Here is a 27,914-nt window from a genome sequence, read left to right as displayed (position 1 = left end):
AGCAGAATCAGGACCATCCAGTGGATCTAGTATTTCCATTAAACCATGATTAGTACATTTTAGAAACTCCGATAAATGAAAATAGACTTTAATGTATATAAGAAAAACTGCATTTAAATGTAAAGGTTTCCATAAGACAGTATTACAGGAACTTGAACCTTATACAATTCCTCTGTAAAAATTCTCACATAAAATAAAAAACCTCACCCTACTAATTAATTATACTTCATGTGTTTCCTTAAAGAAATAATAGCTTAGACACTAAAAAAAATAGACGTTTGGGAAGCTCACCTATTGTGTATTATACCATTCAAAACAGATGCTAAAAAAAGACATTTTACAATGGCAGAAAACATATACACTGAGATTCCACACCAGTCTTTATTTATATTTTGGGGCCTTCATTAAACAAATCTTATAATTACCTCTTCCAAATTACATTTTATTCTCTTAATGGTGTGGTTTACCCCCACTGCACAAAAACAAGTATGATTAATACACTAGAAATATTTTAAAAGAGAACCCAAAGACAGTTTTATTAACCAATTCAGACCAATGATTGTCTCAAAAATTGAATCTACTGATTTTCTGGTGGTGTCATTTTAGAAGATTTCATAACCAAATTATGTATCTAGTTAACTTATGTATGTTAGCATTCACATCCCAAATCATGGAAGCCCTATTTTATAAAATCTTACCACTAAGGTAAACATACTTAATTACATGTCAGTGAAATGATGAATTCTCTAAATTATCCATAAAACCTAAAAAACCCAAATATCTAATTATAACACTGATGTATCTACTAATAATCACATATATCATGACTGTGTTTTAAAAAATATCTACAGATTTAAATGATAAGAAGCTTGCATATTATGGAAGAGTAAATAAAACTGTCAAATATTATTTTTGGCTCTTGTCATTTGTCTTGCCCAAAAATGTGCATATCATAGCCAACAGAACTTTTCTGTAGAATTTTATTTTGAAAATATTATTTTAACCTGAAGATTGATCTAAAAAACATTTTAAGATATGAAAATGTTATACAACTTATCTATTACAAATTAATCTGATAATTCTGCAATTAGGTACACTGTGTTAGCTCACCTACATAAAAAATATTGCACATTTTCATTTTGTCTCCACGTGACTGATGTCTAAACTATATAGAATTCCAAACTATTTAAAAGTTATTCTGTGAATATCAACTTTATAAATATCAGAACTAAATGCACTGTAAAACAACCATTTTGGTAAACATGCATTTATTCACAGTTGATTTATTTCCTCTAGATAAATGCGTAACTGTTCAAAATTATTTAGGAACCTATGTAGAGGTACAAGAGCACACTTACAAATCTATTTCTACCTTCATTTTGAAGAAACACTGATCTTGGCAAAAATCTGGCTTATTTTAAAATGAACTATTGCTGGTAAGAAGGCATACTTTAAAACTTTTCCGTGACCTGCACCTGCTTTTTTCCTTTTTAAATTAAAATTTAAAAGCATTTGTTTTCAGAGATGTATCTGATTGTGGCATAAGACAATAATCACACAAAAACAGACCCTGAAAGCAGCTGAGCTTAATTTAAATGCCTGCAGAGCCTCATTTTACTTATAAGTTATGACTGCCTTAAATAGCTAGACCACTCACTGATCATAATTGTTAAGAAAGTGACAAAACCAGACCATTTTAATGTCATGAAATTGACACAAACCTGCATAATATAGCATTCTTCCACTGAGTTGAGGTCATATTATACTTTAAAAATATAAATAAATACACTGAATTGTGAGTCTTATTTCTGTAATATTCCCAGTGTTTGAAATATGCTTCTAAAACAGAAGTGGATAACTGCAGAATAGAATTCCAGACTTGACTATTAGTGTCAAACACAACTGTTCCTTATAAATGACTCTAATGGTGCACTGGCTTGATTGATTCCAGCAATTTCACTGTACAGAAGTAAACCATACTTTATACACAGAGAATATATTACTCGAAAATCCTCAAAATAGGAAAAAAAAGTTTAGAAAGCTGTCAAATGTTTCCAAATGAAAAGTAAAGGTCTATTTTTGGCCCTCTTCCACACCCTTGAAGTTGGAATTTGACAAAAATCCATGGGTACAATTTACAAACTTTGACAAACTATTAAGTTAAAACCATTTTCTTTGGGGAAGATGAGAGGAAGTACCTTTAAAACCTGTTATACAAAATTCCAGCTGCCTTTTTATAAAAGTACGTTCCTTAGATTAAAATCATAAAATTAAGGTGCAAGAGGTTAACAAAAATGAACTGAAGAGCTTTATTGACATCACAGTACATTCAAGAATAATTTTAAGAACATTACAGCTGAAAGAGAATGGCATGTTTATAGTCTTATTAAGCACTATTTTTTGAAAAAAATGTAATACAAAGAAATCCTATTAAGTAACTTGGAGCAGCATTTGGAAAAAGTACACCTATTTACAGATTAAAAAAAAAAAAAAGATTCTGGTTTCACCTACACAGCCACAATGTGCCTCTATAATGAGACAAGCCCTTAAAACTCATGGAATTTTTTAAACATCATGGCATTCTTGCCACATCATTCCTCAGCGTTTACGACGGGGAGGGGTTGTTGATCTGAAAAAAAAGGGAAAAGACAAATTTAAAAATAAAAATGTATTTTAAACTAAAGAATCTGCAATTTTTAAATAAATATTATTATATAGGATTTCTAAAATTACTTAAGACTATGTTCATTTATCAAGTACCAAACTGAGTTGTTATTAAAGAGAGAGAGAGAAAGGACACTTTCAACTTTGAATAAATTCAGTCAAATTTTTTTTTTAAATCAGACAAAATACTTTAAAAAGTATACTACCTTGATCGGGACTTAGACTTGTGTTTGCGGCTTGCCTTCTTACCAGACCTTTGAGATTTCTCCATGGATCGCGATCGACTATGTTTAGGCTTCTTAGCCTTCTTTTCTTTGCTACTTCCTGGAGATTCAGAACTGCTCCTTCCACTAGAATCAGAGCCTGAATGTTTTTTGCTATCTTTGGTAGTACTTTTCTTACTATCCTGTCTAGAATCATGTCTGATAATTTTAACAGATATAGAACCACTCCTAGAGAATGTTCTTTCACTTTCTCGTTTCCTTTTTAACCTATCATCCTGACTACTGAACTTAAAATCTTTTTCTTCTCTTTTTTGTTTCTCTTTTCTTTTATCCTGCTCACGTTCCCTTTCTTTGTCTTTCTTTTTCCTATCTTTATCTATACTTCGGCTCCTCTCCTTTTTTCTCTCTTGTTCTTTAGCCTCACCTTTATGCTTATGACTGCTCCCACTAAGACTTCCACGTTGATCATCAATTTTACGCCTATCTCGACTCCTACTGCGACTGGACCGATTGGTTCGCCTATCCCTTGAGCGACTTCTACTTCTACGTCTCTCTCGAGAAGGACTCCGATTTCTTCGTCTTTCTCTTTCAATGCTATTCCTATTAGATCTCCTCCTATCTCTAATCTTTACTCTAGCCCTATTGCTCTCTATTTTAATTCTGCGAGAGTAACTTCTACTTCTACTCCGTCTAGCTTTAATTGTTGGAGATCTACTCCTACTATGTCTTTTTTTCCTTTTAGGAGAAGAAGATCGGGAAGAAGTACGACTACTACCTGAGCTAGAACTGTATGAAGAGCTAGAGACAGTACTACTAGTACTACTCGTTCTGCTATTGCTACTGGAACTACCACTACTAGAACTTCCTGATCTACTTCTTCCTTGTTTCTCTTTTTCTTTATGCTCTTTTTTTGGTTCTAAAACTGACGTAGTTTCATTTGGAGTTCTTTTCTTTTCATTAACCACATCACCATCTGCTTCTCTTGCTTCTAGTAGTGATAAACTATTTTGCTCTTTATGGATAAATTCATTCATCTCTTTTGTAACCCTTTCTGTTTGCTGCTTTTCTTCTGAAAGAGAGAAAGACAAAAATACTATGAAATGTCAATGTATAATGAAAAAAACTCCCAAACTACCAAATTTCAAGCTATTAGATCGTAACAGTGAAACAGCATTCTTCAACAGAAATAGGATACAAGTCACATAAGCAATTAAAAATTGTCAAGTTACATTAAAAAAACTTAAAAAAGATAAACTTAATTTCAATAGTTTGTTAACCCAATATATCAAAAACATTATCATTTCAACATGTAATAAATTCAAAAGAGTACTTTCTTGGGGCACATAAAATCTCTCAAATCTATTATGTATTACACATACTTACAGCATTATTTCAATTTAGGGTTAGGTACATTTCTTATGTTCAATAGCTACAAGTAGTTAGCCATGCTCCTGGACAATACAGCAACAAGGTACTGAAGTATAAAGGTACATTTCAAGCAATCTAAAACGATTTCCCTTTTGTCCAATAAGGCAACTTAAAGGTAAGTAAGTAATTTTATAGGGAATTTTCAACTGCTAACTCTTAATAATTACCTTCCCAATCGTCCAAGTATGATTTTTCCGAAAACTTCAAAATACTCTTTCAGTATTCCTAGTATCATTATATAAACTATAAAGAACATATACAGTATTTTGCATAAAAAAGCTTCTAAAAGCCTTCTATTTCCTTAAATATACTAGCTACACACTAAATATTCTAGCTACAAATTACTTTACATTAGTTTTACAAATATATTTCTACTTCAAAAGCTTTCTTCTTCATTATGATAACTTTAGAAATGAAAATACACTGACTTACAGCTACTGAAATTAATGTCTTATAAAACAAGACCAAGTTTACCTTTTATAAACTACATACTTTGAATACTACAAGCTTTTGTAGTTTTGAAAAAAAATACAAGTAAGCCAAAACCCTTAGTTTCAGTTACGTCACATATTATCTATACTCTAACCTTAATTCTGTCCCTGATATTTTCTGGTTATTTAAAAAACACACACACAAACAGAACTAGACAAAAAATTAAGGGAGTCTAAAGATGTACCTTCCATCTGTTTATCATGTAATAGCTGCTGTTCCTTTTCTTTTCTCCAAAAAGCTTCCTGTTTTTGCCGGATTCGGTGCCGTAATTCCTCATCATCAGTGTCAGATGACTCAGAGCCTCTGTCACTCCTCTCATCTTCACTGTCTCCTGATCCATAACCACCCAGTCCACCTGTGTGCATAAAGCCCAGTCTATCATATGGAAAAATTATTCTATATACTAAAAAATTTTTAAGGTCCGAGAAGAAAGCTAATTTCTTTTTTCATTGCCTTTTCTTGGAAGATTATGCTTATTCGGGGTGGGGAGAAGTACAAATTCCAATTCTTAAGGAGTTTATAGATCCCTCCTGAAAATTAACAGAATTTCATTCTTCCTGGAATAGTTCATGTATTTCTCACCACAAAGGAATCGTGATAATGGTTTGTTTTACTGTCCGCGCAAACCAACGAAACCATTTAACAGGGCAATAACAAAGGCTCACTAAAGCATAGTCAATTCAACTACTGATATTCCTGAAAATATTTGTAAAATTAATTCTTTCATTGTTCAAAGCTCAGAAATCCCAGGTAGTATGAAAAGTATTTTTTCCCTAAAAAAAATTAGAATATTGTAATTCTCACTGGTCAGAAATGGTATGGTGCTAAAACTACTCCCCACCCTGAAGTGACCTACATAGTAATCATCACAAAATCACATGGGCATTTGCTTCTAACCATTTCTGTTGGTCCCCACAAAGATTAATTTGATATGATGCGGAAAAGGCACGTTTAAGCTTTCATATATTTGAGAATATATCATGCAAAGAGCAAATTATGAACACATCACTACTATGATACTATGGTAAGATAAACTCTTTTTTCCTCTATGTTAAAACTCGACTTACTACAACACAATCTACATAAAGGTGCTTAAAAGCATTAGAGGACGGGTTCTTCCCTAAAGCACGTATGCAAATAATTCAGAAAGTGAGCTTAAATATTATCACAACTAAATTATGAACTGTTACAACTTGCCCCAATAAACTATGAATTAGTCACATTTATAATGATTTATAATAATCCTTTTGTGAACGCTTTAGGCAAAAAAAAAATTGGCAACCCTTTTAGAAACTGATATAACCCTAAGACCTAGGTTTTATAAACTGAGTAGGAATAGTACAGTTTCAAAACAGAACACGTAGAGAGACAAGGTAAGTGTGATTTTCTCTTTAAGGCCCTCTCACAAATAAGGAAAACACTTACCGAGTCCAGTGAGGGAAGCCAGTGCACTGGACTGTGCCAGCTGTTTTGCAGGAGCTTTGTATCACATCAACAACAGGAACAACATGTTAACACAAATAGCCACGATTTCATAGTCATGAGAGTCTATGGTATTGTTAAATCTACTACTATTGCTGCTTTTTGGGGAGAGAAGAAACATTAAAAACATAACATTCACTTTAAACCAGTAGCATGTCTGGCCTTGAAATTATAATTCTGAAGTGAGCTGAAATTGGTTTATAATGATGAAAAATGTGACCACTACATCAGTTATTTTATTTTTGAGGTATGGTCCATAATTTTATTTTTTTTTAATATATTTTGTGTTACTAAAAACAGAGGGGGTGGGGATGGGTGAATTTCTTGCTTCTGTAAGTACTCTAAGTGGTAAACTGTGAAAACTGATTCAATTCACTAGTGAAACTAAACTGTATTAGAAGTTATACACCAATACCATGGTATCTATAAAAAAACAAAATCAGGTGAAATAAATCAAATATCAAGAATTTTTCCACTATATGTTTTATAGAAAAACAATCTAATCGCTAATCTGCACACAGGCAAGTTGGGTAATAAAAGAAAAATATTCATATAGTTTTAATATGGTGTCTACAAACCTAAACTTTCCTGGAGAGTTAAAACATGCAAGAAGAAAATATTCAAATATCTGCTAGAATTCAGCAAGGACAACCAAAAAGAGTCCAAAATAGCCACCAAAACCAAAATACTCCCAGAAAAACAAAACCAAGAACACCCACAATATACCTTTCGTTGCTTTCCGGTGTGCATCTTTGGCTACATAATAAATTTCTTCATCTGTGACATCCAGTAGAATTTCGGTTAGAAGCATTTTTGTCAGCAACATCTATGGAAGGATATTTTACATGTTTACATACATTTATGCATATTATTTTTAACTTAATTATTATAGTTACTAATACAGTTTGACTTTTTAAAAAAAATTAATGTGCAAAGTCACTTTATAAAACATATTTAAAAGAGATCATATCAACCATTCCAAGCAACTGCATATTTGAAAATTATTCTAAAACACATAAGCTGAAGTGCCTGGGTGGCTCAGTTGGTTAAGTATCCGAGTCTTCATTTCAGGGTCATGATCTCAGGATCGTGAGATCAAGCCCCATGCCAGGCTTCGTGCTGGGCATGGACCCTGCTCGAGATTCTCTCTCTCTCCCTCTTGTCCCCATTTCTCTCTCCAAAAAAAAAAATAATAAATAATAAAAATAACAAATTTTTTAAAATTCAGTGCATGGTAAGAAATTTAACATTCTACCATTTGATACTCTTTCTCTTCTTCAGTCATCTCTGGTTCACTGTGCTCGTCCTGAGGAACTGGAGATGGACTTCTGGTGACTTTTCCACTACTAGCAGCCTCAACATTTTCAGTGTCTTCATCTTCCTCATCACTATCCTAAAAACAAGTAATAGTATGTGTAACCCAAATTCAGGCTTATAATGTAAAATCATTATCTTACACACTACTTTAAAACCCCAAATTAAAAAGTCTACAAACATATAAAAACGACAGCCTTCACTTAGTAGTATAAATTGTTACCTGAAAAGAAATCTAAAATTATAAGACAGCTTATGAGAATCAAGTATTTTAATTATTTTTCAATTTTCCTTGGTTAATTTTGACTTTATTTTATAAATAACCAGGAATATAACATGCCAAAACTGACTGAATTAATATCCACTATATATGATGGTCCTGAAATGAGTGGCTTATAGCACTTTGGATAAGTAGACCACATTTATATTATTCAATGTAACTTTAAAAACTACAAATTTAAGGTATTATACCCAAAACCATGTGACTTAAAAATTTAAAAAGTCTAAAGTAAGTTTGCAGATCTTAACTGGCCTTGAAATTCAGTGAAATTTGCTTCTTTTTCGCTATGAAATGGGCAGGTAAGAAATGAGATGTACTTCAGATGGAGGAAATACCAGCAGTCTGTCTGTTCCTGGCTGTAGGTTTTCAGTATCTAGATAGCACACCTTAAAAGGGGGACTCTTCTTAGGCAAAGAAGTGTCCTGCAGTTACCCTTAAAAATCCTACCAAGCAGGGGCACCTGAGTGGTTCAGTGGGTTAAGCCTCTGCCTTTGGCTTGGGTCATGATCTCAAGGTCCTAGGATCGAGCCCCGCAAGGGGCTCTCTGCTCAGCAGAGAACCTGCTTCTCCCTTCTCTCTCTGCCTACTTGTGATCTCTCTCTCTCTCTCTCTCTCTCTCTGTCAAATAAATAAATAAATAAATAAAATCTTAAGAAAAAAAAAATCCTACTAAGTAAAAGACAAGGTGATCACTGAAACACTAATTTCAGACTAGTTCAAAAGACTATTTGAACCAGGGGAAGATTACATGTAACACAAGCCCAGAGGCATGTGGGAGAAGAGGGAAGATAATCTTCAAACAATTTTTTGACACTTAAACCTATTAAATCTGGAAATCCATTATTTCATCTAAAGAGTTAAAAATTACCCCCAAAAAAGGTAAACTTTAATAGTGGCAGTCTTTTGGTTCTTATCTTCATAATACCCACCAAAAAACCACATCTTTGGCATCGTTCTTTTGTCAAAAGATAAAAGTAACTTATGGCATTTGTGACATTTAAGCTAAACCAATGTCTGCTTAAATCTAGTAACCTTTCTATCTCAAGATTTATTTCTGAAGCCCAAAATGGCCTTGGAAGGCCTACCTATTTCCAGAGTTGCATACTGGCCAGTGCGGTGGCTATCATGTCATCTGAGAGCACATTATTGCTAAATAAAAAAATTCCTAAGCCACTCACGCCATCTAAATGATGAAGCTTTAAAGATTGAACTTTGTTACTTTCGGTGCTCATTACTAGTTATTTATTTCAGTAATTTTCACATATAAATCACATGGACTTTCATGTTAAGTAATTCTAACACTTACAAATTTACTTCTCTGAGGTAAGCGAGGGCCATCCCCTCCTTCAGCATCTTCTGTGGCCTTCTTTTCTTTTTTGGACAATTGTGAACGTTGTTGCTCCATTCTTTCTTTCTCCAATTTCTTCTGCTTTTCACGTTCCATTTTTTCAAGGCCTTCTCGAATCCAAGCTGGAAGAGTCCTGCGTTTTACTGCATCTGTTTCATGTGAAAAGAAACCTTTCTAAGTTAAGTAAAAATCACAAATGCATGAGTTCCTTATTCTTGGATTTCTACAAACTGGTGCCACTTGAGAGCTTATAACTATCCTTCTCCAGTAAGACCACAGGAAAGCAACCCACTAACCATTATGCTTCTTTTTTAAAATCATTTTTAATGACAGCAGTGAATATTGTGTTAATGCTTCTAATAAGCCAGGCACTATGAAAGCACATTAAAACCACCATCTCGCTTAATTCTTAAAAAAAAAAAAAAAAAAATCACTATTACTCAATCTCTTTTACAAATAAGAACACAGAGGCTTATAAAATTAAGTGCACAGAGGCTTATAAAATTAAGTGATGTGCTCAAAATTAAAGAAACAGTAGTAGTGATGGGCACTAATTCCAAGCCAAACTCTTAGACTACACTGCTTCCTAAAATATGGAAACAGAACAAACAAAAGCACATGTCTACTTTCACACTGAGAATTCATCTGAACAAGTATGATTTCCGTAAGTTAAAAAAAAAGTTAGAATCTTCTTAAAATGTCTATTTCGTAACAGAAAGTGAACACTTGAACATTCTGGTATAATATATGTTCAATTTGGATTTCTAAATATAAAATAGTTTAAGTCTGTAACTTATGGTTAGACTTAAGTTAGTTATGTTAAAAATTTAAATCTTCTGCCAAAATATTTCTGGAAAGTGAAATAATAAAAGGAAAATTAATCTGACATTAGCGTATCAGATGAATGGAGAGTGGAAAGAGACAACAGAGAGAGAACAACTGTTCATAAATTGGCATAATGTATCAAACTATCAACACTGAAAAAATATCAAGATGCCAAGGCCATGATAAATTTACAATTCATCACAAAATCTGGAGTTTAAGGTAACAATTTCTTTTAAAGAAAATTACTGAGAACTTTTTATATTTTATACCAGTACCCTTTTTGTAATTTTAAGGGTTATGACTATAAAATGATACGGTTTTTAACTATCAATTCCTAACATATCAGAAGTGTCAAAACAATTTGAGAAAATAAGATAAGTTTTTTCACATGATCAAGAAATCATGCCAATTGCGGTTCACTAAACTTAAATAGCTACCAATTTGTGGAGGCTCCTGCTTCACAGGAAGTGCAATAGGTGATCGCTGCCGATCCCTGAATGATGATGGCCTTTCTCTTCGATTCTGGGGAGGTGCTGGAGGTCCTGGAGGTCCTGGTTGCCAATAAGGAGGATGAAATCCACCTTGCGGTGGACCAAAAGCAGCCCCATGCTGAAAGAGTATTGCAGTTTATTTTTCTTCACATTAATACAATATACTCTCTGGGACACACGTGTGTTATGAACTGGGACAGTAGAAATCCATGTGTGCAGCAAATCCAAGAATTCCATGGTTCTAACATCCACCGATATTTCTGTAACCCCAAGAACCTAGGCTTACTATTCTTAAGAAAGATAAAGAATTTCTCCCTATGTAAATGTGAAGAGCCATCTAAAATTCAGCTAATACACTATTTTCAAGAAGTAGAGAAAAGGATATTTTATATATATATGTGTGTATATATATATATACTGAATCCATTTATAAACTAGTCCTTCCACTACCAAGGTATCAAATGTCAATTTTTCTGTAAATAGAAAATACAAGAAAAAAATTTTTAAATCAATTCCAAGTTATTTCTTAGTGGAACTTGTTTCTGTACTCTTGCAAGAAGTTATCTATTTTAAACAAAATAAAAGTTATTGAATCATTAAATTTTTTTTGTAGTTTTGCTATTCAGAGGCTTTTCTTAAGCCCATCGCCAAGAGAGCCCTCTGGCTTGTCAGCACAGGGATCTATCAAGATATTAGGGTGTGAGTAGAAGCTCCCTGCCTCTACATTTCTTCAAAACAAACCAAACAAAAAACGGTCATATTTGTATACCAAGCATGAGTATACCACAAATATCTGAGTATGTTTAGATTACTCTCAAAGTGAATACTGGTTATATTTATGTCCATAATGTGAATTTTTTCAAGAATTTAAATTATGATAGTTCAGTTTATAAGGTTAACAACTGCAATCAGTTATTTCAAAATGACGCCTAGCACTACAGTTTAAGGGTGGACCCTTGGCAGAGTAGTTAGAGAAAATAAAGCCCCACATAATGATACTATCCCCATAGAGTTCTATGTCCCTAGGAATGAATAAGATGCTACAAAGGAAATTATGTACAACTCCATTAACATGTCATGTCAGAATGGAAAAAAAATGACCTCACTAGAAAAAGTCATAATTCTACATAGCAGAAGGAACTGCATTTAGGAAGATGATCTGTTCTTCATGTATTTTATTCATGTCTTATCCATAATCTATTATTGACAAATAATGTATTCAACTACTGTGAATTTTCTAAACTTTATTCAACATTTAAATATACCACTTTAAAATTATTAGAAAACATCATATAGCTATTGCACTTACATATTTTTCATTTTATCCAAACATTTCCCTAACGATCCTTTATATCATTCTCCTAAGCAAACCAAAAACCACAAAATAAGAATCTAATGATTTTAATACCCAAAAATCGATAACTTTTCTGAGACATAATATGCCCTTATCTGTACAAGACTGAAAAGTGAAACACAGATCTTAGGTACTCTTGATGAGACACTTCCAAAGAATGGTAGATTACGTGCACATCTACAATATTAAAGCAACAAAATATCTTTCACCTGATAGTCAAACTGGTTCACTGGCCCCACTGCAAAATTATCGGGTGGTCCACCAAAGTTGTGATTGTTCTGGTTAAATATATGCCTGTTGTCAGGGGCAAATTCCCCACTGTCCTGACTGTTGCTGTCTTCGGAAGGAGGAACAATGTCCATTGGGCCTGGTGTTGGTGGCATCCATGGCTGATCTGGAGGGGGGTGTGGGGGCTGCTGATGCATTCCCCATTCTATTTAGGATTCAGGCATAAAAACATTCAACAGGGGGTTATAACAAAATCAACACAAATTTTTAAGATCTCAAGAAAGATTTTTCAGCAAAGAAATAGATTTAAAAATTTATGACTTCTTGGTCAAATTCCTCTTGTATATCTTAAAAATAAGCAATTAATTAAACTAATAAATAATTCAAATGAGCTAACTCCACTCTAATTCATATCCTAAACATATAAAAATCAAATGCCCAAAATTTTAATAAATGTAACAAAATCCAAAGCAATTTTTTGTTGAATTTTTCTATTTCTGTTCAATAACAATACCACAGAAAATAACACCTTGAGATTTTATATATAATTTCTTTCTTCCATGAACACATTTATCCTCACAACATCCCTGTGAGGTAGGGAGAAAGCAGGTATTATTTTTGCCAATTTAAGGAGGGGAAACTAAGGCACACAGAGGTAAATCACTTGCCCAGGTCACAAAGAGAGCCAGTAAAATAAAGTTGGGGAGTAGGAATGCCAGGGTAAGTTATTTAAGAACTTGAACTTGGGAACCAGAACATTTTCAAATTTGGGGAAATTTGGTGTAACTTCAAGAAAACTAGAAATAAACTACCTCAGAGTATCAAAGATTAGAATATTCATTCTTTAAAAAGTGATGTTAGAGGTTTACCTCCTGAATTTTCCACTCTTACATTGAGAAACAATAATAAGTATCAATAGGGAAAGGGAGATTAAAACTTCACCATTAGCATACTTAAAGATTCCTCTATAAATATTTTGAAGTGACTACTAAAAATAATAACACAAGACATGGAAAACTGAACTAGCATCAAGAAATCTAAATCATAGTGTGAAGTAAAAAAAAGCAAACAAACAAAAAATAAAACATAAAAACTTATGGAAGATCTTCACTATCTGAAAAAAAAGGGAAGAAAAAGATGGGTGGACAGTAGGGGCAGAGTATATTTGACAGACTAATTTGTCACATAGTGACACAGTATTTCTTTAATTAGAGGCTAGACATGTTTTGCTCTGCCAGTGCTGCTTCTGAAAAGGCCAGAGGTTGCAACAGAGAGACATAGAATGCTCTCTTCCCTAGATGCCAAGTGAGGTTTCCAGTGTTCCCAGCCCCTGTCAGCCTAGGAATGAAGAACCAAGAAAAGAATCAAACTGAGTGCCACAATGCTAGCAGACTGAGTACAGAACAACTTTAACCACAAAATTTCAAATTCAAATCTAAATGAAACTGCCTATTCTTTAAGGACCATTAATTTCAAGAAGTCATAAAACTAAGCAAATTAAACAGTTTAATTTAACCCACATTTTATTTTAAAAATAGTCCTAAAATCTGGATAACTTGAAACAACAAACCTGGTTGCCACATTCTGTTAAAGTTTGAATCCCCTTGAAAATTCCCATGATTGTTTGGACCAGATTCCATTGTAGACATATCTTGTCCATTTGGCATCATTCCTGGTGGTTGTTCTACCATACTTTGCTGCCCTGAAGCTTCTCTTTGGGCAATCCAAGCTTGAGCCAATGCAGCCCAGTCAATCTGGCCTAACATAATTTAATATAGCAGAATTTAACATTCAGAATTTAAAAGCTAAAAGAATAGTGCCTCTATGTAAAACAAACATCTCAGTTATTCCTTACTAGAGATTTTAAATATTACAGTATGTTATGGCTGAAAGGATGCTTAGAAAATAACCCATATCCAGGCTACAAAATGATTTAACTATAAGACTTGCAGAAACCTCCAGTAAAACACTCCTAACTGTTATTTCTAATATTAACTCCCAAGAAATTTATCCCCTGTATCTTAGTTTAGTTAGACTTAAGTCTTCTTTTTTTTAACTAATTATAATACAAATGATCAAACTCACACACCACTTCTTCAAACAGGACCTACCCAGGCCTACAGAGAATTCTAAGGCTTCAGAGAAATAGAGTTATTTATCCATGTTCCTCTGCACCATCACCCTCTTTTCCTTCTCTAGTTAAAATACACTGCTTAACAACCTCTTAGTCATTCTTTATTCAAAATGTATTGCCTTGCTATCTTAAAGGTCCTCTTCCTTCTCCAATATCTATACATAACATTTTAAGATGATCTAATATTATTAATAAAGGATACAAAGAAGCGTAAGATGTTTTTTTCACATCTCAGTGAAGATTAAAGAGGACTCATCCGGCACAACCCAGATGGAGCTGAATTTAGGTAATATGTATCTAAAACTTTTCAAATGTGCAACAGCAATGTAACAAACCTAGTTCTTGGATTTTTTTTCCTCACCAAATTACTGGACAAGTAACAACGCAATGACATGTACACAAAATTATGGTAATTATTTCAAAAAGTAAAAAGCTACACCCAATCGTCCAAAAGTGATTTATTAAATCACAGTATTATCCTGTAATACAAAGCTATGTAGGTATTAAAAAAAGGAACAGAAACAGATTAACCCAATAAAAGCAGTGCAGTGGAAAGGGTCGCATCAATGAAACAAAACTGGCCATCTATTAAAGCTAAGTAATAAATAGGGGTCCCCTATATTCTTTTCTACATCCATATATGTTTGATAAATTCCATAATACAAAGAAACTTTTAAATGAGATATAAAGCATAACATCAGTTGACTATGAGCTACATAGAATTTTAAGATTTGGAATTAAAAAACAAAAGTGTGCTTTACTTAAGCAACACATTTAAGGAAGATTTTTTCTTTCTTTAGAAAAGCAAGAACTAAATCAGTTTTGAAAATGTAAAATACTCATAAAGCTTTCTACTCTTTGGGGAAGTCCCCCAAAGAGAAATCCATTCCCTAATATGTATGGTATAGCCATATTATTTATGAGAAAAGATTAAATTTTGTTCATAAAATGCTCCAATAAATCAATCCCAATTCCATTTCCCTTAATCCCATCGCCCATCTCCCACTCATCTCTATCTCCCCTTCCCCAACTTCCAAATTCAATTTGTTTCCTTACTTGGATCCTGCTGGTGCTGGAAGGACTGCATCCACTGTTGCTGGTTCAAGGGCCATTGCTGCCAAGGCTGTCCTCCTTGATCCCACATCCTGACTTTTAAAATATATTTGATTTTCTACCTTTAATAAAATAACAGTTTAAAAATGAGAATGAGAGTTTTTTTATTTTAAAAGCTCACACATCAAAAACTATACGATGATACAGTTATGTGATCAGAGCTCTAAAATTCTGGTCAACAGAATTCCAGAGGCAACTGGAATTTTTAGGTTGGCAAGCAAAAGCACAAAATTTCATGTTAATGATGGTGTCAGAGCTTGATGGCAAGCATAGCTCTAATCAATTTAGCTAAAAAGATGGGGTGAATCTACTTTTTTTCAATACAGATCTCTGGAAATGTAGTTATTTTCAAGATTATAAGAAAAGGGGTGCCTGGGTGGCTCACTGGGTTAAACCACTGCCTTCGGCTCGGGTCGTGATCCCAGGGTCCTGGGATGGAGCCCCACGTCGGGCTCTCTGCTCTGCGGGGAGCCTGCTTCCTCCTCTCTCTCTGCCTGCCTCTCTGCCTACCTGTGAGCTCTGTCTGTCAGATAAATAAGTAAAATCTTAAAAAAAAAAAAAAAAAGATTATAAGAAAAAAAGTGATTTAATCTCTCCCCAACCAAGACTCCTTAAAAAGGGCAACCAAACAACAGCTCTGGCTGCGGAAGGAAAACTCTTCTAATTACAGCTAATGAATGCAAAAGTAGAATAGAATTAGAAAATCACATATTACCAAACCTAATGAAACAACTGACTCAGGAAATCTTAAAAGTTGATAGGAAATCAAATACAAAGGTTGTTGAAATATCACCCCTGCAAGACTATCATGAATCTCCTCCTGAGATATATTGTGTCCCCAGAATCACTATGAATATGTTCACCAAAAATGTTTAACTGAATCCATTTGAGCTTTTGGATCTTACTTCCAGAATAAAGAAATTATAAGGAACAAAAGAATGACGTAGGCAGTATCAAAAGAAACAATCGGACAAATCCAGAAAGTGAGAGAGTCTACCAAGACCCAAGTTTCTTGAACACGTAAATAGCATGGGAAACAAAAGGAGAGAGAATCTAGGTGATGGGTGTGGAGGAGGGGTTTCACCACACTGGTCTACTTTTCTCTCAACTACTTTAAAAAACTTTAAAACTACTTTTAAAAGCTTTCATAATAAGTTTAAAATTCCTACAAGTCCAGTATATTTGTACTTCATCCAACAATGATATATAACCCTATTCAAGAACCAATGACACACATAGGGTATGTTTCTTCATTTTTGAGACTTAGCATAGAGCAGGCATTAAATAAATTTTTACTAAATGAATCTTTTTAGACTGACCTTTTCCTCTACTCTAAAAACAAGACAAAAGCAAGCAGGATCACAAAAAATAAAAAAGTTGTATTAACAAGTGAGAAACACCCACTCAAATAGGATAACTGGCTGCTACGATTCAGTCTCTTAAAGGGGTTTACAGCTCTGGTCTTTGCAGCATTCACAGAATGTTATAAAGTTCTATCAATGGCAGATCCTAACCTTTCAACTGAAAAGCACTGTAAATTATGAAATATGCAGCAGCCCTTTTGTTACCTTGACTCTGACTTCTAGTTACACTAATACAGTTTATTATAATAGCATCACTGGAATATGGCAAAATAGAAATTAAATAGCACCACACCTAAAACCAACCACTAGACTGTATTTCAGTTCCAAGCTACATATGCTTCTTTTTCTAATCTTTCTTCAGATTTTCTTTCTTCTCTCCTTTTTCCCTCTCCTCTTTTTCAATTATACCTTTAAACACTTTAAAAGCTAAATGACTTACTAGAACCCTTTACAACTTTAATTAAAAGGTAACAAATAAAAGAGGGGACACCCAGAAGAAATACCAACTGCTATTTTGACTGACCTCAGAGGTTCACCTTCCGTTTAAAATTTAGGTTGATTCAGACTACAGCTTGGAAGCATAGCAGCAAGATTACTTATGCCCTGGGGGGGGGGGGGGAGAAAAAGAGCATATGTTTACTCTTAAATTATGAAGAATTACTAGAATAAAAACAAATTCCAGAGATACAACATAAAAGTGTAATCTTCTTCAAATTAATCCGGAGAATTTTCTTCCACTAACTTTATAATGAGATACTACTTACCATTTATAAAGTTAAGGGAAATAGGTACATCACAAATATGAAAGCAACACTTTTTAAAAAAATTTTCCTTTCAAAATACCTTTTTACTTACTGGAACAATTTATTAATACAAAATAATGTCCAACAATTTAGGTACTGTTATATATACTGAGAAAAAAGGAACAACAAACATTTGAAAAGAAGTTTCATCCACCTGGTATTAACTTAAATGGCACAAAGAAGTAATAAATGCTTTAATTTAGGTTTTTCGATAAAACTCTAAGTTTAAAAATTAACACCAGCAAGGTGAAAACAATTTGTCCTTCAAACGTTTGCATTTTATTCCCATTAGATTAACAGCTTTTAAAAAGTTGGTAAACAGGGGCGCTTGGGTGGCTCAGTGGGTTAAAGCCTCTGCCTTAGGCTCAGGTCATGATTCCTTGGTCCTGGGATCGAGCCCCGCATCGGGCTCTCTGCTTGGCAGGGAGCCTGCTTCCTCCTCTCTCTCTGCCTGCCTCTCTGCCTACTTGTGATCTCTGTCAAATAAATAAATAAAATCTTTAAAAAAAAAAAAAAAAAAAAAAAAGTTGGTAAACAGACAAATCCATTCATCTTTTTATCTTCCGGCTTCTGGCACACAGCAGTCACTGAATACCAACTGAAAAAATGAACTGTCTCTGGCTCCTTCCATTTACTTTTAAAAGGTTAATGATAAGGAAATTGTTGTATTTATGAGAACCAAAAAGCTGGTGTAAGCATGGTTTGCTGCGTTTTCCAAAGCTCTAATGGTATATCAGAACACAACGCATGGATTTTTCTGTCCTAGGTTATAAACTCATACAATGTAGGCATTATAACTAGCTCTATTCAGTGCCTCCTAGAGTTGCAAACAGATATGCATTTAGTAACACCACTTTAATGATGAAAAAAACTGTACTGACTCCCTATCATCATTTCCAATACATATTTACTTCCCAAAAAATCACTATGAAGTTACATTCACTTACTTACATTTTCTGGTTGTCGTGTATAACTTTTTCAGTTCTCCTTTTTAATTTCTAACCATCACCTGTAACCTGGACTTCAGAGCACAAGCTCTGGTTCATGATGCCTACCTAAACCATTCCCTAGCTGCATGAACATGGGCAAATTAACCACTCTCTAATTTTCAGTTTTCTCATCTGTAAAACGGAGGACATGTAAGTGTCTACTTCATACAGTTCTTGTGAGGATTAAATGAGAAACACATGAAAACTCAGCAAAAGAGCCTTCAAAAATTAATGCTTAATGCTGCCATAAAGACTCTCTCAGCTATCATTTTATCATTTTTGCTAGCACTCAAGTTTACAACTGGGCTTGGGGGGGCGGGCAGTGGCATCGGTAATCAAGCCAAGCCATTTTACTCAACTCTTTTTTCTTCTTTAAAAGCAATCTGACACTTAACCAGATTTCATTTTATCTTTGGAAAAATATCTTCCTGTCCCTACCTCTCAGTGTATCATAAATTGAAGCTTTAACTATTAAAAAAAACCTTAAAAGTTTTCTTCCACACAAAATGTTTTTACTTGCATATTTTCAAGAGTTTGATTTGTTTTACTTGTAGTCAGTTTTGTTTGTTGAAACCAGTCACTTCTACTTTTACTATGTTTCCCAAGGCCTCTTACTCCCCCAAGTTTTTTTTTTTTTTTTTTTTTTTTTTTAAAGATTTTACTTATTCATTTGACACAGAGAGATCACAAGCAGGCAGAAAGGCAGGCAGAGAGAGAGAGAGGAGGAAGCAGGCTTCCCGCAGAGCAGAGAACCCGATGCGGGACTCGATCCCAGGACCCTGAGATCATGACCTGAGCCGAAGGCAGCGGCTCAACCCACTGAGCCACCCAGGCGCCCCTCCCCCAAGTTTTTATGTAAACTATTCACACACAGTGTTTAATACACCTAGGCTGAGAAAAATACAAAAAAAGAAATGTGAAATTTTGAGAGGCAAAACAGAATAAAAATACAGCAAAGAAGGTGACAGTAAAAGTCAAAGAAGAAGTTAGGAGGTATTTAATAAAATGCTTCAATTAAGTCTGCAATTGAGAAACTTGACTTGGCTACAGAGGATAACTGCTGAATGAGAAAGAAGGTAAAAATACCCATAGTCTTTTGGGAGAGACAATTTAGCATTACAGTACTTTATCAAAATATAAATTTGATTTATTGCTAGGTCCCTCTGACCTAGTAATTCCACTTTAAGAACTTAAACCACAGGAGTATACTCACCATACTACCCAAAAACCTGCAACATGTTTGTAACAGGGAACACCTGTTTTTAGGATCACTCAAAGTCAGAGATAAAAGTGACCCATACAGTCGATTGTTATTCAGCCATTACAATGAGAAAGATGGGACTTTTATATGCTGACATACACTGATAAATAAACTGCCTTAAGAAGTGAAAGACACTATGATCCCACTTGAGGTTTTTCCATTAAGAATGCAATTTAGGGGCACCTGGGTGGCTCAGCTGGCTGAGCATCTGCCTTTGGCTCAGGTTATGGTCCCAGGACCCTGGGATGAAGCCCTGTATTGGGCTCCCTGCTTCTCCCTCTCTCTTTGCCCCTCTCCCTTGCTCTCTCTGTCAAATAAATAAATAAAATCTTATTAAAAAATGCAATTTAGGGGTGCCTGGGTGGCTCAGTCCACTAAGCGTCTGCCTTCAGCTCAGTTATGATCTCAGAGTCCAGAGATGGAGCCCTGCATCAGGCTCCCTGCTTACTGGGGAGCCTCCTTCTCCCTCTCTCTCCTGCTCCCCTGCTTGTTCTCTTTCTCTCTCAAATAAATAAACAGAATCTTAAAAAAAAAAAAGGTAATTTAGGGGCACCTGATGGCAGTTAGTTAGATGTCTGACTCTTTGTTTCCCTCAGGTCGTGATCTCAAGAGTCCTGGGATCAAGCCCCATGTGAGGCTCCACACTCAGTGCAGAGTCTGCTTAAGATCTCTCTCCATCTGCCCCCTCCCCACCAGACACACACATACACTCTCTCTCTCAAATAAATAACTCTTAAAAAAAAATGCAATTTAGTATAGAAAATTCCTAAATTACAAAAAACTCTTAAACTGGTAAGCTCTAGGAAGTGAAAAACAGATATCAGAAAATGATTATTTAAATCCTGTGTTCTCTGAATGATTTTACCACAAGTGTATATTTTTACTTATTTTAAAGATTTATTTGAGAGCGAGAGCTCGAAAAGCGAGCGCGGGAGAGGCAGAGGGAGCAGGATAAGCAGACTCTGCATTGAGGGCAGAGCCCGATGTAGGGCTCAATCCCACACCCAAGAAAGACCATGGCCTGAGCCAAAACCAACAGCTGCATGCTTAAACGACTGAAACACCCAGATGCCCCATGAGCATGTTTTTATTTTTTAAATATATATTTTTTTCAAAGATTTTTATTTGTCAGAGAGAGCGAGCAAGGCGAGAGAGAACACAGGTGGGCGGGGGCAGACAAAGGGAAAAGCAGGATCCCCACTGAGCAAGGAACCTAATGTAGGACTTGATCTGAGAACCGTGGGATCATAATCTGAACCAAAAGCAGGTGCTTAACCGACTGAGCCTCGCAGGTGTCCTAAGTGCGTATTTTTAAAAACAAATCTATAGATTTTTTAAAAGAGACAAAGAATCAAAGGAAGCTAACCAGCACAGTCCTGAGTGACTCTGGCAATAAACATCACACAAGTAATATAATGATGAGACTATGGACAAATAACCTGACTTCTGTCTCATTTTCCTATGAAGGATTTGGAGTAAATTTCTATAGTCCAAAAAGGGTATCTCTGGTCATGAGAATAAAATGTAGAGTTCTGCTGAATTTTGTAAAGGGACAGATTTTAAAAAAATACTTAGTATATTCAAATAATTTAATATAAAGTTTTATGTATGTTTAAGCATTTAGCACAATACTTGATAAAGATTTCATTAATTATTTCTTGATTAAAGAACATGACTGGTAAGTGATTTGATGGCAAGGATTTAGAAAACCCACACTTTCTTCATCTTCAACATATAAAACCTTCTTTATTCACTAATAAACATAACTGGAAAACAGAAATATGAGGCACATATAGCAATAATAAAAAATTTTATCTTGTAACTTCAGTATTTTTTTTTTAAAGATTTTATTTATTTACTTGACAGATAGAGATCACAAGTAGGCAGAGAGGCAGGAAAAGAGAGAGGGGGAAGCAGGCTCCCTGCTGAGCAGAGAGCCCAATGATGCAGGGCTCCATCCCAGGACCCTGGGATCATGACCTGAGCCGAAGACAGCGGCTTTAACCCACTGAGCCACCCAGGAGCCCTGTAACTTCAGTATTTTTCAATGAAGTAACACAACCCTCTATCTTAACAGCCTCATTGCCTTAAAAATGGTATTTACACATTTGGTTTAATAATGATTTGGAAGGATAACTGTTAAAGATGAGTGATAAGTACATTAGGGTTCACTATACTCTACTTTTGTACTGTTTGAAAATTTCCATGATGATAAGTTAAACATGATACAGTATACAGTTACAGAGATTTACAATGAATTTCCATTCTTTTTTCTTTCCTCAAAACAAGATCTTCTTGAGGGCAGAGTCTTACAAATATTTGAATTCTCCATGCTTCTTTGCCCATATTAAGTGGTGAAATACTTTACTCTTCGCTAAAATTTATTTACAAGTACACTAATATTCAATGAAGAAAATAATAGTTACTACTACTCTGATTTTATAACATCAAAACTCAACTCCAATATATCTGTCCTTCCTTTATCCTTAATTTTAACGATCCTTAGGCTCATCTTCTCAAATTTGGAAAATCTGATTACAGATCAGGCAGGCTGCAGGCCTTTCCCTTTATGGGGTTAAATTAATCCCATTTATTATGCTATTTCCTTGGAAACAACTGGGATTTGGATCAGATCATCTAAGTTATCACATACAGCTGGAAAAATCTAACTCATGACTATGACAAGTGTTATATAATAAACTGTGACCCCTTAAAAAGAGAGGTGTAAGTCCTATCCACACTCCCACCAACTATGAGTGTGACCCTTTCTGGAAACAGGGTCTCTGCAGATGTATTCGAGATGTGAGGTTATACCGGATTAACGTGGGTCCTAATCCAATGATGTTTTTTATTAGAAACACAGACACACACAGGGAACACCATTATGACCAAAGAAGCAGGGACTGGAGTGATGTGCCTACAGCCATGAAAAACCAAGGATGGCTGAGAATGGCCAGAAGCTAGGAGGAGACAAAGAGGCAAGGAAGGATCTTCCCCTACAACAGGGGTGAGGAGCTGGGAGTAGAGCAAGCAAGCATGGACCTGCAGAAACCTTTATTTCAGACTTCTAGCCCAGAGAACTGTGAAAGAATAAATTTCTGCTGTTTTAGGCCACTGTTTCTGGAAATTTGTTACAGTAACTCTAAGAAATGAATATAACCAGAAATGATCATTTATCTTATCCATTTCTTAGATGATTCTACATTAGAATATTCACTGCTCTAAGGTTCTTAAAATTACTTGTGTAAAGGACATCATTAATATTTGCAGAAGTCCTCTCACAGACTGACAAAGATGAATGAGGATAAAAATGTAGTGTTTGTTTTAAAGCACTTAATGCATCAAAAAAATAAATAAGGGGCACCTGGATGGCTCAGTCGGTCAAGCATCAACTCTTGATCTCAGCTCAGGTCATGATCTCAGGATTATGAGATGGAACTCCACATCAGGGTCCACACTGGGCATGGAGCCTACTTAAGATTCTTCCCGTCTCCCTCTGCCCCTCCTTTCTGTGTGTATGTATGTGTGTGGGGGGGTGCACTTAAGCATCAACTGCAAAATCAGAGATACAGAAACACATCCATGCTTTTGATGCATATGGTGAAATGTTTCTCACATCACATACACAGTGTAAAAAACCATAAAATGCAACAAACCTCTTCTCCCCTGCCATTTCAGCCCTACATATCAGGTGACTGGACCTCAAAGTAGAAAAAAAAATTCATTTTTCAATTCAGGTTAGGTGGAAATGGCCCCAGTAAAGGCTAACCTTATAATTATTTGAAATAAAGTAAAAAACAAACTTTTGCTACTTGCTGGGACATACATTTTACTATATATTGAAATACTTTGCAGCTTACAGATCAAAAGAGGCACTCAAAACTTTGGAGAATTGGATAGTTTGATTACAGATATGGAAAAAAAAAAGTGATAATTAAAAAAATAAACGTACGGAGAGCAAGCAATCCTAAAGGAAACAACACCCCAGTAACAGAGAGCACACATATCTTGGTTCTAATACACGTCTCCAATAAAAGGAATTCAAATCCTTAAGAGAAATAAGTGATTCTTCAGACTGAGATTTAAAAAATATATATACAAAATGAGCCTGGAATACCTTACAGTGCCAAGAAGAAAGTGCTAAAAAAAAATTTTTTTAAATGAAAATATTAAAAGGATGGGGGCAGGTCACAGTAGACAACTGAAAGAGCTCCCAATGTCCAAAGCTGGAACAATTCGAGCAACAAAATAAAGTAACATTGTATTATAACCAATTATGACATAAATATCTCATGTGTCCACACTAATATAAATAAATGATCTAGTAAACTGGCAGGGACAGACAAATCTCCCATGCAGAAGAATTCCAAGTAAATTACACAGATACTCCACCCTAAAAGGACGGGGAACGTAACTCTTTAATCCTCATATGTATACTGTGCAAAAAGACTTCCTTCTCATGAGTACAGTGTGGAAAGGAGGAGATGGATAGGCAAGAGTAATTTTACAGTGGAGAAACTTGTCATAAACTAAGCAAATGATCAACGTCAATATCAACGTGATAAATCACATTCATATTACACACCCTTAATAGGATGTGCTGAAAAAGGCACTGCTCTTCTGTGATCTTCCTCTCCAGAACCCCTACCGCCAGTCTTACCATGAGAAAAACATCAGACAAATTCCTGTAGGAGGGCACCCTACAATATACCTGACCAGTAATCCTCAAAACTGTCACGGTCACTAAATTAGTTTGCTAGGGCTGCCATAACAAAGTACTACACACTAGGTAGCTTAAAGGACAGACATTTATTTCCTCATAGTTCTGGAAGCTAGAAGTCCAAGATAGAAACGTCCACAGCTTTCGTTTGAAGGCCTCTCTCTGGCTTATTATGGCTGTCTTCTATGCTTTTATATGTACGGTCGTCCCTCTGTATCCTAATCTCTTCTTATAAGGGACACCAGTCATTAGGGATCAGGGCCTACCCTAACGACTTCATTTACTTCTTTAAAGACGCTATCTGCACATAGAGTTACTTCTGAGGTACTGACATCAACATATGAATTTTGAAGGGACAAAATTCAGCCTGTAACAGTCATCAAAAACTAAGAAAGCCTGAAAACTGTCACAACCAAAAGAAAGCTAAGGACACAGGACAACTAAACATCACATGGTATCCTAAACGGAATCCTGGGACAGAAAAAAATATTAGGATATAGCAATAAACTAGAGACTTTTTCTAATAATAATGTGTCAATATTAGTCCACTAATTGTAACAAACATATCATACTGATTTATAATAAAGAAACTGTGTGTAAGGTGGGGTGTTTATATGGGAACTCTGTGCCATCTGCTCACTTTTTCTGTAACTGAAAAAAGGTTTTGGGACGCCTGGGTGGCTCAGTTTTAACTTAATCAGCTGCCTTCGGCTCAGCTTGGGATCGAGTCCCACATCGGGCTCCTTGCTCAGCAGGGAGCCTGCTTCTCCCTCTGCCTCTGCCTGCCATTCTGTCTGCCTGTGCTCGCTCTCTCCTCCTCCCTCTCTCTGATAAATAAGTAAAATCTTTAAAAAAAAAAAAAAGGTTTTAAAAAAATAAACTTAATAAGTATGTTTAAAATACAGTCTCATGAACATCTTCAAAGAACCTGTTTACTGTTACTACCCCTAGAGCCCCACGAGATAGTCCTACAGGTGAATCTTTTGTGTCCAAGTTTTGTTTTTTTGCTTTGCTGCACTCGTCACAAATTTCAAGTTTATTCTGCTCTTCTATGAATTAGCCATCATCAATCAAAATCTGTCGAGTGCCCGTGATGTTCAGATAATGATATTCACCACAAGATAATAAAATTGAAATGCTGGATACTACTCTTTCCCTCGTGGACCTTAAGACATAATGTACATCACCGAATAAAAACACAACAAAAATACAAACTAGGGAATGAAATTGTAGTTAACTGGACGCATTTGCTCTTGGCTGCGCCTGCGTAATCGGAACTGCACAGCGCAGAAGGTCCAGGTCCGGGCCCCCGCCTCCTCTGCCTCCTCCGCCCCCTTGCAACCCCTCCCCATAAGGGGGTTCCCACTGCGCACGCGCAGTGCTTAACGGCCGGTCAGGAGCCCAACAATTAGTCCCTTCTCATCCAAGAGAAAACTCTCATAGTTAGAGCAAGGGGTCGTAAGCATTCTCTTTAGTAACAACATTTCCTTTTCCTTGAGAGCATAGCTCTGACTCACCAAGTCGGGCGGACACCGCCGCTTTAAGGAGATGAGGTTCCAGCGGTCGCGCCAAGCAGCGTACGCAGCCTACGTGTTTAAGTTATGCTAGCTTCGCCACAGAAGCCAAGAAGGCTGTAATGGCCTGCCAAGTCCCCACGCGTAATTGTTCTCCACCACTTACTCACTCTGATTCCGGAACACCGTTGTCGCCACCGTTCCTGTAATACCTCTCCAAACCTTTCGATGCTTCTACTTCTTCACGAACAAGACAAGATGGCGCCCGATTGGTTGCACCAGGAAGTGAATAGTAATAACATCCGCTTGTCATCTGAAGCCATATTGTCCCCCATCCTGGTCTTTGAGCACGTGACTATAGCCAGTTAACTTGCCTCGACGCCATTTTTGTTTTGGGCAAAGCTCCTGGGACTTCGTAGTCGGCACCGTGCAAGTGTCTTAACATTCCTGTAGGATACCTTTTAATTAAGTCACGCCGAGCCCATTTTCATCTTTACAATGGCCAGAAAGCCAGGAGCCTAAGTATTCGGTAGAGAACGCCCTCGATTTTTTTTTTTTTTAACTTTAGCAACGTGCTCTCCTTCAAGGGGGAAGTACGTTCCCCGCCAGGAACGTTTTCGCTTCGGAAAAGGGGGGAGGGGCTGAATTCGCGGCGCTACTTTCAGACTACGGAGAGGCCTCAGGGTCAAACTGAACCAACTCCGGTTACTCAGTACACCCACAGCGGCATTTTTCTGTTGGAACATCTGGAGTACTCCAGGCTTGGGTCTTACAGAGCGTCGCTGACGGCTCAACCTCAGGAAGACCGGACGTTAGTGAAATGGCCAGTCTAGATGGTAGCGACTGCAGAGACCTTAACTAAACCCGCGGCGATTGCTCTTTGTTAACCTCAAAACGTCGCGCCCCCTTCCGGCAGCATTTGCTCAACTCTACGTCACCCAGTTGGTCCCGATATTTCATTCTTTACCCGTGACCCTTAGGGAGAAGTGGGGAAATCAGTTTCTGTCCTGTGGCTCCCGTTCTCGCGACTACAAGATGGCCTCCCGAAAGGGCTTACGCGATGCAGTTCCTGGAGTGGAATTCTTCGATTGCACGGCGTGTTCATGCGAACCTTAAAGTATCAAAAGTATCTATCTCCGGGCTAGCACTACAAGTTACAAGGAACACAAAATTATCCCGAAGATGCGGTATTTATTTTCAACGGAATCTTGGAAAGTATAGGAAACTTCTGCGTGACTGAAGGGTGAACCAAGTTACTGAATTGTGCAAAAAAGGTGGGGGGCATATTACAATAGAAATAAAATTAAGTGCATCTAGTTGGATAAAGAAGATAAATATAGATGTGAGAATATAGATGTCAGTTGCATGAAATTCAGTCTTCCTTAATAAAACACTTGAAACCCTGATACTCCTGGATGAGCATCAGAAGAAAGTCCTCAGTAGCTAAAGATGTGCTGATTCTCAAATCCAAGTGGCCTTCGAAATTAAAATTTTATCTTGGGAGAAACCCTTACAAATTACACCTGGCAATACCATAATGTGAGTGGAGAAAAGTTCCATTCGTTTAGCCTTTTTCCCTAATTTCCACTTAGCACAAAGAAGACTACACAACAATCTAATAGATTCTTTAAATCGCTCGTGGGGGAAAACATAGGACATATACCACATTTTACCAGTGGTTCTCTCTGATTTTGATCTGTGATTTTATTTTCCAGATTTTTTTTTTTTTGTTAGTGTCTGATTTTCCAATTTGTTTTTGAGGTTTTTTTTTTTCTTCAGATTGAGAGCGAGAGCACGGGCGCAGTCACGTGTGTGCATGCATGCGTGAGGGGAGGGGCCGAGGTGAGAGACAATCTCAAGAAGACTCTCCACTGAGCACAGAGCAG

The 27,914-nt window shown here is 36.0% G+C and overlaps 1 protein-coding gene across 9 annotated transcripts; it reads right to left on the bottom strand.

Moving 5' to 3' along the window:
* Positions 1 to 71: 71 nt before the first annotated feature.
* Positions 72 to 26,317, bottom strand: PNISR (PNN interacting serine and arginine rich protein). Of its 9 annotated transcripts, none has more exons than XM_032338979.1 (13): positions 26,199 to 26,317; positions 17,265 to 17,344; positions 15,321 to 15,439; positions 13,701 to 13,889; positions 12,112 to 12,335; positions 10,495 to 10,666; positions 9,191 to 9,381; positions 7,546 to 7,683; positions 7,017 to 7,116; positions 6,234 to 6,287; positions 4,993 to 5,163; positions 2,871 to 3,957; positions 72 to 2,629 (listed from the first exon to the last, which is right to left on the bottom strand). In XM_032338979.1, the coding sequence occupies exons 3-13, from the start codon at positions 15,406 to 15,408 to the stop codon at positions 2,599 to 2,601; spliced, it is 2,445 nt and encodes an 814-aa protein (XP_032194870.1). In that variant the 5' UTR covers positions 15,409 to 15,439; positions 17,265 to 17,344; positions 26,199 to 26,317; the 3' UTR covers positions 72 to 2,598. The 9 variants fall into 9 exon arrangements, with proteins under 9 accessions (XP_032194870.1, XP_032194871.1, XP_032194867.1 ...); XM_032338980.1 differs by having other exon boundaries at positions 26,195 to 26,313; XM_032338976.1 differs by having other exon boundaries at positions 26,032 to 26,303.
* Between the last annotated feature and the right edge of the window lie 1,597 nt (positions 26,318 to 27,914).

Source organism: Mustela erminea, chromosome 4 (genome assembly GCF_009829155.1).
Source record: "Mustela erminea isolate mMusErm1 chromosome 4, mMusErm1.Pri, whole genome shotgun sequence".
Taxonomy (NCBI): Eukaryota; Metazoa; Chordata; class Mammalia; order Carnivora; family Mustelidae; genus Mustela; species Mustela erminea.
This window is presented reverse-complemented; position numbering and strand designations above follow the sequence as displayed.

Bases quoted from the DNA above. Each gene is read 5' to 3' on its own strand.
- PNISR (XM_032338979.1), bottom strand. From the start codon at position 15,408: ATGTGGGATCAAGGAGGACAGCCTTGGCAGCAATGGCCCTTGAACCAG. The intron at 9,382-10,494 runs GTAGCTATTTAA...CACATGAAACAG, and splicing joins GCAGGAGCCTCCACAAATTG to ATGCAGTAAAACGCAGGACT. The intron at 7,684-9,190 runs GTAAGTGTTAGA...ACTTGTTTTTAG, and splicing joins TACCTCAGAGAAGTAAATTT to GATAGTGATGAGGAAGATGA.